The 17,217-nt window shown below is 36.3% G+C and overlaps 1 protein-coding gene across 1 annotated transcript in view; it reads right to left on the bottom strand.

Moving 5' to 3' along the window:
- The window catches only part of CCDC88A (coiled-coil domain containing 88A), a 71,791-nt gene that overhangs the window by 12,202 nt on the left and 42,372 nt on the right, over nt 1-17,217 (bottom strand). Inside the window, 11 exon segments of the mRNA XM_008493244.2 lie at nt 4,735-4,949; nt 5,140-5,232; nt 5,882-6,027; nt 6,393-6,579; nt 7,568-7,711; nt 7,879-8,156; nt 10,388-10,549; nt 11,074-11,250; nt 11,883-12,021; nt 15,459-15,586; nt 16,147-17,217. Of these exon segments, the coding sequence (XP_008491466.2) occupies nt 4,735-4,949; nt 5,140-5,232; nt 5,882-6,027; nt 6,393-6,579; nt 7,568-7,711; nt 7,879-8,156; nt 10,388-10,549; nt 11,074-11,250; nt 11,883-12,021; nt 15,459-15,586; nt 16,147-17,217 (2,740 nt within the window).

Below are 17,217 nucleotides of genomic sequence, written 5' to 3'. Positions count from 1 at the left end.
TTTTAATATTTTACATCAATAATCCACTTCAAATCTGTAGTGAGAAAAATTAAAATCAAGATGTATTGGCTGGAATGGTATACACCAGATATTTTTAGCTGCAAAAATACCAAAGATTACAAAAAGACAATAGAATAAAATTAAACAGCAAAAGTATTGCTGTAACATTTTTGGAGGGCTAGTAGAAAATTGATACATAATATCAGGAAACAGAGTTAAAATTATAAAAAGTATTAAAAGATGGAGGAGGGAGAAATCACAAGTTAATCTCACCCTTAGCTTCAGCTGTTCTGCATTAGTAACTGATTACTGGCAGACACCTGCATTTGGAAGCATCAGATAAACGTGCCAGCTGACTGCCAAGCGTAGAGGAGCCACATGCATACAATCGGCATTTAAAGATCCAGAAAAAAATGCATAATGAAATGACCAAAAAGTTCTTATTTATACAGATCTGAAATCAGTGACGGGCAGTCTATCAGCCTGAGCAAGAGCTGATCGTTATCTCTCTCTGAAGTCACTTTTGGGACACATGCTTTGTCATTTGCCTTGCCGTTCTGCTTGTTACATGGCAACTCCTATTTTGTACCAGCAGCACATATATATGTATGCATTTACAAGTGCACATGAACTACATTGAAAGAAAAAGACAACTCCCTGTCCACCATATTATTCTTTGTTTGCACTCAAGAGTAAGAAGTTTACAATGAAATACCTTCTCCAGTTTCCGAGCAATGCACGACTGGCACAGCCACAAGTAACAAAAATACAGGTTTCACTACTGCAGAATATAACCCTATCTTGACTGGAGGGGGACAGCAAACACCCTCCTATGTCAGGTCTTTCTGATGCAGTTTGGGAAAGAACAGGCAAAAAAGGCACGTGTGGTACTTATGCAATACAGACGCACACCAAAACTAAATACAATTTCATCTCTGAATTATTCCCTGTGTAGGTATACAGATACTTTTTATTGTCCATATATACTCACAGGTACTTCAAAATAACCAGGTGGGGTTTTTTGGGTTTGTGTTGGTTTGGTTTTTTTTGGTTGGTTGGGTTTTTTTGTTTGGTTGTTTTGGTTTGTTTGTTTGTGTTGTTTTTGGGTTTTTTTTCAGATCAACAAAGCATTCCTTCTCTTCAAATTCCGAGGAAATAGGTCCAAACAGATGCTGACTGGCTTTAAAAAAGCAGAAAGGCTGCTCAACCACCTGTAAAGTACGACATGCATATTCTCTGTCTAGTAGTATATAAAATATGCAGCTTTGAATAACCCCCTGCCAAGGGAATATGAGGCACAGCAGCCAGCTAGTTTTCTAGCAGTTAACCAGTCAGTTTTGACACCAGTGCCAACCCAGAGAGGCAGTTCTGTTCTGTATCTACTACTTTTTGTTACCACAGTGAAACAGGATTCTATTGTAGCTTCTGGAACCCCTTCATGGACAACTGAGCCCTCTAAATTAAAAACATCCACCTTAATCTAAGTAAAAAGTAACCAGCAGATGTCCTCTATGTCATAGATGTCATCTATGACTCTTGTTCATTAACACAGGTCACCTCCAAAATATTTGATTTATGGCTCTCAGCAAGTACAATGAACTGAAAACTACACAGCAACTACTGATGTCCTGGAAATTGTACACCAAAACCCATCCTGTGGTAAAATGCAGCCTCCTTGAGAGACTGAATATGACTGAAGAAATGTCTTGCAAAAATACTGGAATGGCAGAGCTACAGCTGAAGCAAAATGGACACCAGTTTAGCACAAGCAGCTTTAGCTCTATACACAATTATTCCAACAGACCTTAAAAATGTCAGAGCAGGAGGACTATTGTGGTCTTAACCATTTACTGGAAGAACTCTAGTTATTAATTTCTCTTTTAATTTTCTATGGACACATTCTTGTTTTCTAACATGAGAATGATATTGCAGAATTCTTCTGCTCAACAGGAAATCTCCCACTTTAATCCCACTGTTTTCCAGAAATACTCTAGGGAATTCTGTATGCATAGTATTAAAATGCTGAAATAATTTTGTTCACGCTAAAAGAAAACGTTACACAGACTTCTAAATATTTTGGCAATAGAAAACAGAGCCCAATACACTACTTCCACTATGACTGGTTGTTTGCTACTGACACCACTATTTAAAGACAAACTTACTAATGTGCACCCCCTCCTTCCAGAGGACTTCTGGAATCAGAGGTCTTCAAGCACTCCATGAGACCTCAGGTACTGCTTTCTTTACAGAATAGGGTAACCTGATTTTTGTGCCAAGATCACCCACCTTAGTAAGAGGTCTCTTGAAATCATTTGCATGAGAAAAAGTGTTCTGCATTAGGAAAACAGTCTCCATCACCACCTTCAAAAGAAGAAAACCTATAGATTTCAAATAGCAAATCTGTTTATCAGTAGTGGCTACAGCAGGACAATTCCTTTTGGAATCAGTATCTCCTCTTGCTTTCTCTGACAGGGGATACGGGGTAGGAAACGCACACATCTCAAAGATCACATTATGCTGGATATTCTGTCCTCTAGTTTTTGGGAACAGCACTGACTTGTGCCAGTGACTGCAGTTTGTGAAATGCAAGCTCCCTCCTCTTGCCACCTCCTCCTGACACGCATTCCACCTCAGCAGCTCCCTCTGGAACCACTGCCATTCCCAGGGGCAGGAGATCAGGGTGGAACAGAACCAGTCTCTTCCCATACCCAAAAGTGCCTTCAGCCAGTGTGGAAAGCTATGATACTTGAGCTTTTGCACCAACAGGAGGCAACTTAGAGGTTCTCTCTTTCTTGTAGCTTCTTCCAGCGGAAGTTGCTACTGCCAAGCCACAGAAAAGAAGAGGAGCCACAGTATCTTGATATTTAAGATTTACAATCATTCTAAAAGCAGAAGAAATAGACTGCAAAATGTGCACCATTATAGGTACTTTTCACACTGATATAGTCTCTTAATTTTGTGAGACACAAAGTGTCTCAGTAAGGTTGTCAGCACTGATTAGACATGTAAGTCATCTAGATTCTATCAAAAACTGTGGTTTCCATGACAACACATGTAATGGAGGAAGGTTAGGATCCAGAATCAGATCAGCCCTTCCAGTTTGTGGATAAATACAAAGGGATTAAGGGGAACATGAACAAGGCCCATGGAGTAGAAAATTAATGAGGTCTGAACAACTTCTTTTGAGGATCAGCCACCGGAACTTCTACCATGGCTCCACCAGGAGGGTAACTGCACACTACAAGGTACCCAGTGTCATGCAAAGAAAACTGTCACATGAAAGAGCCCTTCCAGAAGATGAAATTGTTGACACAGATGCAGATGATCTGAACCAAAGCGTGCACACTCATGATTTAAATGAACACACTTGTACGCACATCCACTATAGATAGGTTCAGTCACTCTGGAATTCCACAAGGCTTCAGGTTTCTATGTAAAAGCAACAGTTGCTGTTTTTAAAGGTCAACAGTACCTATTTGGAATTTTAACAGGCCCTTACACCAAAAGACACCAAGCTTCCCAAACTGACATGTTAGCAAGGGAAGTGGTAAAATATACCCACAAATTTTGCATTCAATTACAGACATACTTACAGATCTGATTTTAAGTTTCTCTGAAATAACTATTTTAGATGCTTTAAACTTGAATCTTCTGCAGTAAGCACAGAAGAAAAAACACGTATCATAATGGCTTGAATAACTTCTAACAAATTCAGCAACTTCAGCAAATTCATAGCTGGCACAAAAAACCAAAAGAGTACAGATCTGCCATCTTCTGAAACCCAAGACATTAAAATTAAAAAAAAATATTGCAGACTTTAGGTGAATGTTAATGCACATGTATCCTGATGCTTTTACATAGACAGCCACAATGCTTTTGGTGCATAATCATTAAATAGAATCATTACAGCCTAATAACTTTGCTGCAATATTTCTCAAATTGTGTGAAACTAGGTAGGTTTATGATTCATGCCAAGAGCAGGTAACAGAAAGCAGACAATATACATTCTGCACAGAGTCTGGTGGTATCCTGACATGACGGCTGTCAGGCTCTTTCAAGTTTAGCAAATCATGTCTGGAATATTCTAGCCAACACTTCTGTAACCCTCCTTGGTCTCTCTCTCAACTACTGAACTCTAAGATTTAGGATCAGTCACAATTTACATCTTTTTAAGAGGTCATGTCTCTACATTATTTCTTCCTATTGCATATTCAAATTATTACCAAATTCTTCATTGTTAGCTTTGTGAGATGCAGGGGGAACACCTTCAAACAGAGGATCTTTTTATCAACTAAAGGATGTTAGCTTGGAAAGCTAACAGCTTGGAAAGCACTTCCAAGACAAAGGGAAGTATTCATGCTGGGACATGTGCGAGAAACAAAATAGGGTACACTAGTGGTGGCATCTGACATTCTATCCAAAATTCTGCTCACCTGACCAGTAACAGTGCCTGCTTCATCTTACCCAAGCACTGGAAATGTATTGTAAGACTGAAATTTAGAGCCGATGAAATGCTGAAAACTAGTTTGCAAAAAGCTGAGAGTTTGCAAGAAGCCAATATAAATCTGCCATTAAGTGAATTCAGGCTTCATTCCTAAACACTTAAAAATCCCTGTGTTTTTAAAAACTTCCAAAACACAGAGCCTTTTCCGACCACCTCGTAATTTTTAATGATATTGAAAGGAACACTTAGACAAGTATTTTCAAAAGAAGAAAATGTTTTGCAGTACTCACTACTACTCTTTTTGGTCCCTATGGTCTGGCCGTCTTCAAGAGAGTTCGAGCCCACAGAGGAACTATCCTGACTGTCCTGGTGTGGCAGCTGAAGAAATCCTTCACTGGACTCTGAACGGGTAGGTGTAAGGGTCACAGACTTCAAACGTTCTCTGTTAACATCCTTCTTAGATTTTATCAGCTTTCTCATTTTCAGAGTGATCCAGTTGCCCCTTCTGTTATCAAAATTACAGTACATTTATAACATGTTACTCATGCCTTCAGACTTTTCCTATTTTGCATGTAAGAACACAGACATAATTCTGCTCCCCTGAAGTTTAGTGAAATCTTGATTTTTCAGCTGGAACAGAATAGATATGTCATGTTTTAGATTTGTGTTTATTTTTACATCATGTTCATGAGTACCTTCTTGGTGGAGATGGTTCATAAAATTTATACTGATCCATTATCTTCTCTTCCAATTTCTCCTTCTGTCGCCTTAATTCATTTAGCTTGTCACTGTAAACAGAAATTAATAATAATACGTGCTTCAGAAATATGTATGTAATGTGAGTAGCACATTCCCTTGGATAGCTGTTATCTAAGTCACTTTCTACAAGGAATTCTTATGTAACACTTTTTTCATACTTAAAAATCGAGAGCAAACAAGCAATCTTATGTTTAACATCATGATATGAAATTGAAAAAATTTCCATTTGCCTTTATCACCCAACATAATTTTTCACTTTTAAAGCAATAATAAAATGCATATAGACTCTTATCAGAATCAGACATGCACATTTTCTATTCTCTCAATTTCACTGAGAAGTGTACAGATTACAAAAAACCTATGAACTCTGCCCATAGTAGAATGAGGAATGAACAGTTTTATACCTCACTGGCACCATCAGTAATGAACACAGTCGCACTGATCCTTTAGAACTAAAAACACAGTATTTGTAGTTTGAGTCAAGTTATCAGATTTTCCCATCTTTTATCCTCATGTATAATTTAAAATTGTTACTTTGAAAAAGAGAAACATTTTGGAAGTATCACACAATTTTTACATAAAACAGAATTTTTATATAAACCAGAAGCTTCTTTAAAAAATATAGGTATTCGTATTAACTTTCCTAATCACAGTAATTTCATTGTTTTAAAAACTCACATGTACTGCCTTTGCTCTACATGGAAGAGATCCTTGCTTTCCATATTCTGCTCAAGCAGTGTTCTATTCTGTAGCATTAATGTCTGAATTTGATCTAGAAGATGTCTGTTTTCCTCCTCCAGATTTCCTTTAAGCTGGCTAAGCAGCTGTTAAAATATATGAAATGGTACATGCATATATATTTTTGTGAGCATATTTTACACACAAATGAGATTATCAAGAAAATTTAGGTCTTCAAAGGATTCTGATAGTCAAATCAAGCAGTAAACTTAATCATAAGCCAACTGATAAAAGGCTGTTGATGCTTTAAATAACTTGTAACAGTTTACCTAATACGCGTTCCAATTTTTGTACTGCCTGTACAAGCAAATTAATTTGCCTTAAGACCAACTTCATTATCTATAAACCAATGACAAATTCTCAAGCACTTCCTGTGATTTTATCAACCTACAAATGCACTCATATCAATATTACAATATTACAAGTCAGGAATAGCATAATTCTCATGTACCTCACATTGATTATTCAGTTTTGTTGATGTAATATCCAGTTGTTGGTACTGTTCTTTGAGTTTGGAAAACTCTGCTTCTAATCGTGTTTGTTCTAGTTTGGAATTGTTCAATAATGTTTTCAAATTCTTATGATCAGTTTGGAGAACTTCATTCTCTCTCAAGAGCTGACTGTATGTATGAGTAAGCCTGGAATTAAAAAAGACACCATAAAACAAGACATGGAGATATAAAAGGAAACTTGTTAATGACCCACATTCTCTCTGAAGCATGACATTTCCAGAGCTCTATACTACCAGTTAAAATATATATAACTTTTTTTATTATCACATATTGCAGGTAAAAGTCATCTGTGTCTAATTTCCTGAGGTAGGCATTCTGCCTTGAAGTCAAACACTCCAGGTTCTCCACGTGTTCAAAAATAATGCAGGATTTCTAAATGCAGACATCATAACTAGTTTTCAAGTGTCACTTTTCAAAATACAAGAATCTAACAAAATGGCTAGAATTTCTTGCCAACACAAAACAGCAAGGAAACTGAGGTATGGAAGGAAACTGCATATGTCAAAAAAAGAGGAACCTGTCCTCTTTTTGTTCATATTAATCCTCCTCACACAACATGAAAAGTATGAAGCCTTTAACTGTGAGCCTCTTTGCCAGATGACCAATCTTAATACCTCTTTTTGAGAGGGGATGTATTATGCTATGCAAATTCTACTATTCAACCCAATTACTTATGGCAAGCTATACCATATATAACCCCTACCAGTGGCTTTGCCACTCACTGCATCTCTACACCTACTGGAATTACCCTCCCTTATCTTGCTCCTTAAGCAGCACCCCCAGAGTGGCAGGGTCCCTCTTCAGCTCACAACCACACTGCACAGTGCTTGGCCAAGCATTCCTCAAGACGCTCAATGGAATTAAGTATCTTCAGGATATAAGAATTACTTTTTATGTCTTTAGATTCCTTTTGCCCTATTCTATTTTTCTAAAATGACTGTATGGCAGACTAGCAGAGTTGAGTTGCTCTAAGATATGGACAGAAGGTATGGGTCCTAAGTGTCCTGAATTGCAGCATCAGCTATGAAAAATGTGAGAGGATACACCACTTGTTTAGACTGTACTGGAAAGTGGTCAGAGCTCTACTAATACACATATCAGACTCTTCCTTTACCTTTCATTTTCATCACGAAGTTTCTTATACTCTGCTGCTACAGTTTCATGTTTTTCATTTTGCTGCTGCATTTTCTCCTGTTCTATCTTGAGTATTTTTTCCAATTCTTCCAGCTGCACTTTCTGTTTCAGCAGCTGATTGTACCTGAAAACAAAAAATTGTATTTTTTTTGGAAAAGGTGATTTTTCGAAGTATGAAGATATTAATGTTATATTTACTTAATGATTTTATTCACACTAGTTATACAGTGGTTCTTGCTTTTTGTTCAGGAATCACATATGCTCATTTTTCTTATGCATGTGAGTATTTACCTATCTTCTAAGTCCTTATGCTCCAACTCCAGATTTCTGTGTGCAGATTTAAGACTTCCATGTTTAGCAATCAGAGATTCATACTCAGAAGCTTGGCGTTCATGCAGCTGTTCCAATTTTTCATGATCTTTGAGAAGCGACTCATACAAGGACTTCAGATCCTCCCGTTCCTTGAGCACACACTCGTTCTCATTTTCTAAAGCAGATTGCTGGATCAACAGTTGTGCATTCTGATTCATAAGAGATGTGCTTTGAGAATTAAGAGTGGAATTTTCAACCTGCAGTCATAAACATGTGACAAGAGCTGCAAATTAATTTCATACTCTGGATTATTTTGTCTATCTCCACCTGTTGAAAGATTTCTCAAGTTTAACCTTTAGTGTCTTAGCAACCACCTATTTATTCCATTACCTGACCACCTTTAAAAGACATAAGGTTTTTCTTATATTCCAATAGATAATTCCAATTCAAATGTCAATTAAAACATTAAGGTCTTCAACATTAGACAGATGAAAAACAAACATAACAGTTTTACTTTGTTTACCTCTGAAGGTATTAACCTAATATAGTGCCTGATACCTTAAAAATTTGACAACACTTAACATGCCTGCCATCTGACCTGTATCAAGCTAGTTTCCTTCTCTTTTATGTTCAAGACAAAACCACAAATTACTGTGGCTTCCAATACCCTCAGGGTATTTGTTAAAGGAAAAAAATCTATCACTTCAGTGCAAGCTGTTACTAAGGAACAAATCCCTTTCTGCTAGAACTGCAGCATTCTTTGCTACAGATGAGAAAGCCGAACCTTTTACTGGAAATGAAGTAATGTCTGATGGCATGTGTATGCTGTGGATTTCCCAGACTGGATCCTCAGTTTGACTTAGCTCAGAATTCTCAGTTATCCTTTAAGAACTACTTTCTCTTGGATCAGAAGAAGAAAGGTATCAGAAAGAATAAGAACATATTTGCCTAAGAACAGAACTACAGTCCATGTATACCAGGCTAGTTGGCACTTTGGACTCAGTTAATAGCTAGTCACACTTATTTTTATGAACATATTTTACCTTTCATTTTGATTTAGAGTTGATGGACAGTTGCCTTGCAATTTGCTTGAAGCTATGAGCAAAATAGCTGCACTCTCAAGGAAGGAGAACAGCTCCCTTTCTCTGTCTGGTCTATCATGACTCAGTCATGCCCAGAAAAAATTACATTGCTTGCTGAGGTTCACCACAGAAAAGTTGAAATAAAAATAAAATTTTAAAGACAGAAAACACTTTCTCCTCTTAACTATCTGTCCCAATGCTTCCAACTATCTCCAGTTAATCCATTCTACAGGCCTGTGCTGCTGTGCAATTCATGAGGCAAAAAAAGAACTACATGGATATTCCTGTGTTTTTTGACAAGTGGTATTACAAAATACTCAGAGTTCTGAATCCCAGAGATACTCCTGATCTGTTTAAAATGGTGTGTTTCCATGCCCACATCTATTAATTTATAACGACTGGAAAAGACTGTGTGCACACAAATTCTGTTTTGTTCACAGGCTCACCAGACACAAAAGGGAGGACTGTGCACTAATTAGATTTCCATGTGGTAGATAGAAAGTGCATCTGTGGTACAACTGTGTTCTGCCTTCCAGAAAGAAACAGGATGATAACTAATAGCATTCACAAAATGCATTATTTGTTTACTTGTTGAAAGACTCCATTATTTTATTTCCATACAATATCCATAATTTCTGACATTCTTTAATATTTTTGCTTAACTGTGTTAAGCAAAACTCTTTAAGTTGGTTTCAATTGTTAAGAGTTCCAAAAGCCCCTAGATCCAATAACAAGAGTATTTAATTTATTAGAGAAGAAAAAAGTATTTAATACCCTAGTTAAAATATTAAAAACATTTGAATTTTGGCCCCAAGACCTGCAGACTCTCCGGGTAAACTTTTTTATAATTTCCATAGTCACACATTACCCATTTTTGCCTCTGAATTACCTGAATTCAATATTCACATATTTACATAGTTTTCAAAGGTGCTAGTTTTCACTGTTTTTTTGTTTTTGTTTTTTAAAATCTTCAGTACTTACCAACATTCTGACTTTACTGTTAGTTATGGCTTTTAAAGTTTTTTAAAACTCTATTTATAACAGAAAAATTACTGAATTTTAGTGCCTCTTTGGTCACAATGCTTCCTAGACCTAATTTAGAAGTAAAAAATAAATTTAAAAAATATTATCTTGGAAGACTGGATAAAAAATGTATTCTAGTTCTAAGTATAAAATCAAGAGTTTAAACTGGACAAACAATTAAAACAAAGTTCTAGAACTGTTATTCTTCATCAAATTGTTTGACTGTTCTTATTACAGACTATATGCACATTACTTTTTTTCCTATGTCTGTAAGTAGAGGTGAAATGTGATTTACAACACATTATTGCCATTAGCTCTAAAGCCTTCATCTGAAAAAACTTTGTATTACTTTTATTTTCTCAAGCAGTATATGAAAATATTACCTGTAGCTTGGCATTTTGAGTCTGCAGCGTGGTATTTTGTTCTTGTAGAGAAACAGTCTGTCTCTGAAGTGCAAGAATCTGAGCCTGCAGATTGCTATTCTGTGTCTCAAGATGTTTTAATTGTGTCTTCAGTGCTTGCTTCTCTGCCTGCAGTGTAGCATTCTTTGAACATTAAAAAAAAAAGGAAAATTAGAGTTCACAGCTATTTACTGAACTTCAAGGAAAAATGCCATTTATCCAAAACAAACAAACAAGCATGACTTCCCAGAGATTTACAGGGTGCAGCAAAACTTATATAACAAAAACCTTATATAACAAAGCAATGCACCGATATTACTACAGGTTAAGATGCAAGAAATGGGTAACAGATATACTTATGGAAAACCGTGGAGAAATCTCCATTGACTCATGTAAATAAGGATTATATAAAGGGGATTTCAGAGATATTGCTGGATTCAAAAGGGAAAATTCAAGTTTCCACATTTCCTTTTAAATGCTGGCAAAGTGCTTCATAGCATCTCTCAGTACAGAATCCAGCTGCTTCATAAACAGTATTTAATTCACATTCTGCTTAGTACATAAATTAGGTGATAAAGTGTATACTTTCTTAACAATGCTCTCATTTGTATTACTGGAACAGCACACACCAAGTACTTCAAAGCAGAGTCATATTAAAAACATCTTACATTCCTTTCTACTTCAATTAATCTATCTTTAACTTTCAGTAATTCTCTAGTAGTTTCCTGGTTTTCTTTCTCCCACTTATTGACAGGCTGATTGTCTTCTCCACTTCTTGGAGGTGAATTCTGAACCATTCGTTCCTCTTCCTGTCTTTGTTTGAGCGCTTCATAGTTCTTTTTGACCTGAAATTATTTAGGACAAGTCACACTAGGTTGAGAATTTTCCATTTTCTACATTATACTTTATTACATGACCAGATCACTTTTCAAAGAACAGGAAGTAATATTTATATACACTATTTGTAAAGTTGCTTTTTGTCTATGTTTGGGGAGATGATGTATAAATAATTTATGGATAATGAAAGCTTAAACATAATAAACACTTAGGCTCATGGTCATATTTGTCCAGCAGGTAGAGACTTCCATTTTCTATTTTATTTCAGTGCTTTCAACTTTATCTCCCAACTTTTAAGAAGTAAAGAGATTCTATTTCTGTTTTAACTAGTCCACTAAGCCCATTCAAGTTAGATCAGAAAATATAACTTACTAAAAAATTCTTTTGCACTGCAATTTAAATCAACTTCAGATTACTTATCCAGCTGACATACTCAGTGACAATTAATACACTCAGCAGTAACTTCCTATGTCTTTTCAACACTGTATTGTTGCAGTCTTAAGAACCATTTATATCTTTGTGCTGCTTTACATTACCCAACAATGCCCATCTTTTGCTGTCTCACACAAAAGGTCAAGTGTGGAAATAACCATAGCTGGTGTAGGAGTAATTTAATCTTCTAGAAAAACTTTCTCCTTACTGTTTTAAGTTCCTGACGGAGTTGCTGATTTAGATTTGTTGACTCTTCTAAACGAGCCTCCAAAGCAGCAATTTTTTCTTCCTTTATTTCAAGAGACTTCTTCAGTGTGGATTCTAATTTTGACTCCAAAAGCTTGTACCTACTGATCAATAACAGACATAAAAAGTCTGTATTTAAAAAAAATTATACAAGGCATTTCAAGTCTAAAATGTCCTGAAAAAGCAGCCTCATAGCTACATTCAAAAATGCTGGGATGTTGACTCTATTTATAAGCATGAAGGAACCTCAGTATTAGTATCAAGTCCTATGCCTAAACCAAACAGAAGATGGTAGTCAACATTTTTTAATCCTTTTTTTCTTTTAAAACATATTAGACATACAAAGAAAACAAAAGTTCATCCATGCCAGTAGGGTGCTGGCTTTATTTGGATCATGAGTGTGCATGTGATGACAGCACTCTTCCTCCTGGCTCTGTTCCAGTGAATCCAGTGGGACCTGAACTAAATTAGAATGTGAAGTATTTGGAGAGAAAGACTGTCATCAATTTCCATTTCCTGCTAGCTTGCAAAGAGGAGGCACTGGGGAAGGAGGGAACACAGTACCTTGCAGGTGCAAACTCATTTGATGTAAGAATGTGCAAATTGTTCACTCAGCCCAGCTGCTGGTATTTTAAGACTTTTACCACTCCTAATGTGTAAAGTTCCTATTTTTTAACTATATTTACAACACTGTAGGTCACCTAAAAACCCCCCAAACTACATGTGTGGGAGAGAAGTGTCACATTTAGAATGTTTGAGTTTAGAAGATTATCTCCTGAAAACTGTGAGTGCAGGATATTCTAATGAATTATTAGCATTTTAGAAAATACTGAAAACCACACTCATTTCACTTTCAAACCATTCAGTCACTGCACATGTACTCTGAATCTGGAAAATATCCCATTACATTTAACCTCCTTGAGCTGAAGCATGCATTTACCTACAAATAAGATCTTCTGTTACTGAAAAGTTATACAGTTGTGTTGCAAACAAATAAAGAAAAATACTAGTAGCAGAGACCAAATATCTAGTTTCCCTTTAAACACCTCATAGTGAAATCTGGTACAAATATTCTGGCATCACTGAGATATGAATGAATACTTCAGATTCAGGATCAAAATCCATAGATCTTTTGTCTAAAGACAACAGCACTTGAAGGTAAGAAAAAACGGAAAATCTGACAAAAAACTCAAACATGGTCAGCTTAGGCCTCAACAGAAAGACTCTGAAGGGTTACCAAGAATATTCAATAAAAAAACACAAGCAGCTCTCTCCATTCAGGGAGAGAAAATTTGATGACAGAAATTAAAATGCTGAGAAGTAATTTTGGCTGTTATGAACTCTACAGGCCTGATGAAACAGCTGCTATTGCCTTTCCTAGGTACCAATCCAGGTACTTTAAGATGAATGAAATAGCTGAGACCCCTAAAAAGGCAGGACACTGGCTGAGTACAGTTTCAAACCAAACACTTTGAAAACAAATATTCCCCATTCACAATCACTCAGCTCTACACAAAGTTATTAACAGAAGGTCTGTATTTCAGTTTGAGAAGAACTTCAAAACAGCAGCATAGCCCAAATTTCTTCATATGTAACACAGCCCAAACTCCTTTACATCTAAGCCTGAGCTCAGAGGCACACTTTAGATAACATTCTGGGTAAGATTCAGGATAAACTCATTGCATAGTTCCCCACAGATCAGCCTGAACAGATACATCATACCCAGCCCGATACCCAAATATCCTGTACCATTAAATATTCCATCTGCTTTTGTGGTGCTTTCACATGGTCAGTGCAGGACAATCAAGTTTGCCATCAACACATTTCTAGACAGGCATTATCTCCTGCTGAAAGGCAATCCACAAAGAATTAAAGACGCTCTTAGGACAGTGCAGCTGAGCACCAAATTACAAGAGATCTAAGGCCAGAAGTAGACATGGACCAAGTGCAGGTCAACTAGTATGCAATTCTTCAGCCTACTTTCTGTGTTGAGCTCTCAATATGCAATATATACACAGCAAAAAAAATGATTCCTCAAAAAAGGAATACCCATTGGAAGAACACTAAAGATAGATGGAGGTAATGAAAATTACTTATTTGTGTAATTCCCACACGCACCTAACTCGGAAGCAAAGGGAGAAATGAAACAGGTCACAAATCAACTAACCTACAAGAAGTGAACCCAGAACATTTAATCTTTACCAGTATCAGCACTTCTAAAGGGTAAGTGCCATTGTCTGGACAGTAGAAGTAGACTTACAGATCTTTCCAGGTAGTACAATTTCCAAAAGCACCTTTACAGAACAATACTGTCTCCCTTTGTGGGAGGGCTCACTCCAACCACTTGGAATCTAGAATAGGATTTAGAGAAATGTTGCTCAATCTGGACTTCCTCATCTAAGCAGTTTAAGCAGAAGTCAGTTCAAGGATTCATTCCTCTTTGTATGGTATACACACATAAGGACAAAACAAATGCACACTACATGCTGTATGCTACACAGTAATGCTTAAATTGGAAGAAATCACACTAGTCAAAGTTTTGAGGACTTTCCTTGACAGAAGAGCCCCTCATCTGGGAGCTGAGAAAGGAAGATGAAAAGGCACCAGCTGAAAACAAGAGATGATGACAGATTCTCCCTACAGGATCCTGGCACCACCCCAGTAACAGAGTACTGGCAGCAAGAGAGGGAAACTGAAGAAGAAAAAAAAATGTTGTTTGGTCTTCTTTTTGATAAAGAAGGCTTCAAAAATCAGTCGGTTGTAATGTAAAAAGAAACAACAACAAAAAAACAAAAAGCTGCTGTCATGATCTGTGTTTTTGTTAAGAGCACAACTGAATAGCATCATGAAATAAATATTGGCTAGAAGCCTACACTAGTCTGCTTTTCTCCCATCACAAATTTTCCCTAAATCCCTGCAGGATAAAACAGAACATAACACACAACAGAGGAAACAGATGTCAGGGTAGCAGCTGCTTTATATGGGCAGGTGTGGTGGACTGATAGAGCCAGGATGGAGTTTTGGAGATGCTCAAGTATTGGATACTTCCCAGGCAGTGTAAACAGGAATGCAAACAGCTTCCTTTTGGTAGAAAAAATTAGATAGAAATAGAAAGAGAAGGAAAGAATGAGGCAGTTAAAGGTAACCACTCTGTGACAAAAGAGTAAAAGACATTTCTATCATTCAAGTAGTCAAAAAGGAAAAAAACCTATTCTTGGTCTATCACCTTTTATTGCTACTATTCCTGTTGCTAAATAGAACATAAAATATTTTAATTGTACATACCCTGTATCTACTGACATACTTCAAGAAATTTCTCACGAATACTAAGTGAGTGGTAACTCCCACAGACAGAGAAACATAAATGCGTAACAACTACCTTATAAGTATCAAAGAACATCAAGATCCATTTTGGGTCTATTAATGGTCCTTAAAATCTAAGAGTACACACAAAACCAATCTGTAAAACCATTTTTTCCTTAGGAATAAAAAAGACCCTCATTTCCACACTGCTTCAGGTAGCCCTTGACATTCTCACCTGTCATCATTGCTCTGTTCATCATGCAAGAGACGCTCCTTATTTAAGCCTATTTTTTCAAGTTCATGGGCAAGTTTTTCTAGATCATTGTTCATTTGTTGAGTCTTCAATTTTTCACTCACCAAGTCCTTACACAGGAAAAAAAAAATCATAATCAGGGTTACCACATAAATAAAACCACGTACTCTGAATTCTACGAGGACTGAGTCAAGAGTCTTTTATCACTATGTGACCTGAGTAACTCATAAACATTAACTCTAAATTTTCTTCCAATTACTAGCTTTCAGATACAGTAGATGTTACATTGTTAACTATCATGTAATTTCACTATAGTTGCTTCTGCCTTTCTGTAGAACTTCCCTCTCAAATTTAGTCTTGAACATTATGGTGAAGGGGAAATGTCTCAGCCAGAACAAAAGCTGACATGAAGAACCTGAAGCTCTAATCAAAGCTCCATGGTAGTCTGTAAGCAATCTTACAGAGTTAACTGTAACATGGTTATAAAATTCTGTTTTCTTATCATGATTATATGGATTTTGATTATCTAACTTTTCCCACTAAAAGCTGCTAACAGTACATAGATTATATTATTAAAAATACAAAACACAAGCTTTTTTCAAAAATACAGATATAATTTCTCTACATTACAAACAGATTATGATGGGAATGGTAACTAATTTCTATTTACCTCTCGTAAAGTGACAAGTGTTTTTTTGTCAATGGTAGCTCTTTTCACAAGTTCTTTATTTTCTTTTTCCAGTTCTTTCAGGCGTACACACGATTCCTTATAAACAACTATTTCTTTAAATAGAGATTTATTTTCCTTCTCCAGATTACTAATTTTTACATTGTTTTCTTCTAAAGTACCATCCTTAATTTCTGCTTGCTGTCGAAGCCGTTTGTTTTCTTTTTCCAGCTGTTTCTTATCTTTTTCCAGTTGAGAAGTCTCCTGCTCTAACAACTTATTCTCCTTTTCCAATTGCTCTAGGCGTTTACTAGAGATTTTTAATTCTTCCAAGTTCTTCTGAAGAGTCTGATTTTCAGACTCTAGATCTTGCAATTCACTTTCTAATTGCTGAATCTTCTTATTGCTGTTTTCCAGGGCTTTCTGTAGCCTTTGGTTTTCTGTGTCTAGGCCTTGGTAGCTGACTTCCAAGCGTTCAGTTTTCTTAAATGAGGCTTTCATGAGTTCAAGGCTTTTTTTAAGTTGGTCCTTTTCACTTTCCAGTTCCTTATTTTCTAATTGCAATTGTGCCACTTTAATGCTTGTACACTTCAAAGATTCAATTGTTCTCCTCAATTCCAAATTTTCTTCATCAAGTTGTGAATTCTCCTTTTCCAAAGATTCTAATTGAAAAGTGAGATTTTTTAGGCTATCCAAAGTTTTTTTTAGTTTTCTGTTTTCCATTTCCAGGTCTGAATTTTCTTGTTCCAAGGCCTCTATCTTCTCACAAGTAATTTTTAAGTTAGTGATTTTTTTCTGTAATGATTCGTTTTCCTTCTCGAGACGATGCAGCTCATTCTCAAGTTCTTCAGCTCTCTCTCCTTTCTCTTTATAGTGTTCCAATTCCTTCCTGACTTGCTTTTTTTCAAATTCAATCTTATTTAACTTACTACTGGTCTCTTTAATAGACTCATGAAGGATTTTATTCTCTTTTTCGATTTCTTTCATTCTCGCTTCAGCACTGATTTGTGAGCGTTGTCTCAGGGAAGCTACAGTTTGATTCAAATGTTCATTTTCTTGTTCTAATAGCTTAAT

The sequence above is a fragment of the Calypte anna genome, chromosome 3 (assembly GCF_003957555.1).
Source record: "Calypte anna isolate BGI_N300 chromosome 3, bCalAnn1_v1.p, whole genome shotgun sequence".
Classification (NCBI taxonomy): domain Eukaryota; kingdom Metazoa; phylum Chordata; class Aves; order Apodiformes; family Trochilidae; genus Calypte; species Calypte anna.
This window is presented reverse-complemented; position numbering and strand designations above follow the sequence as displayed.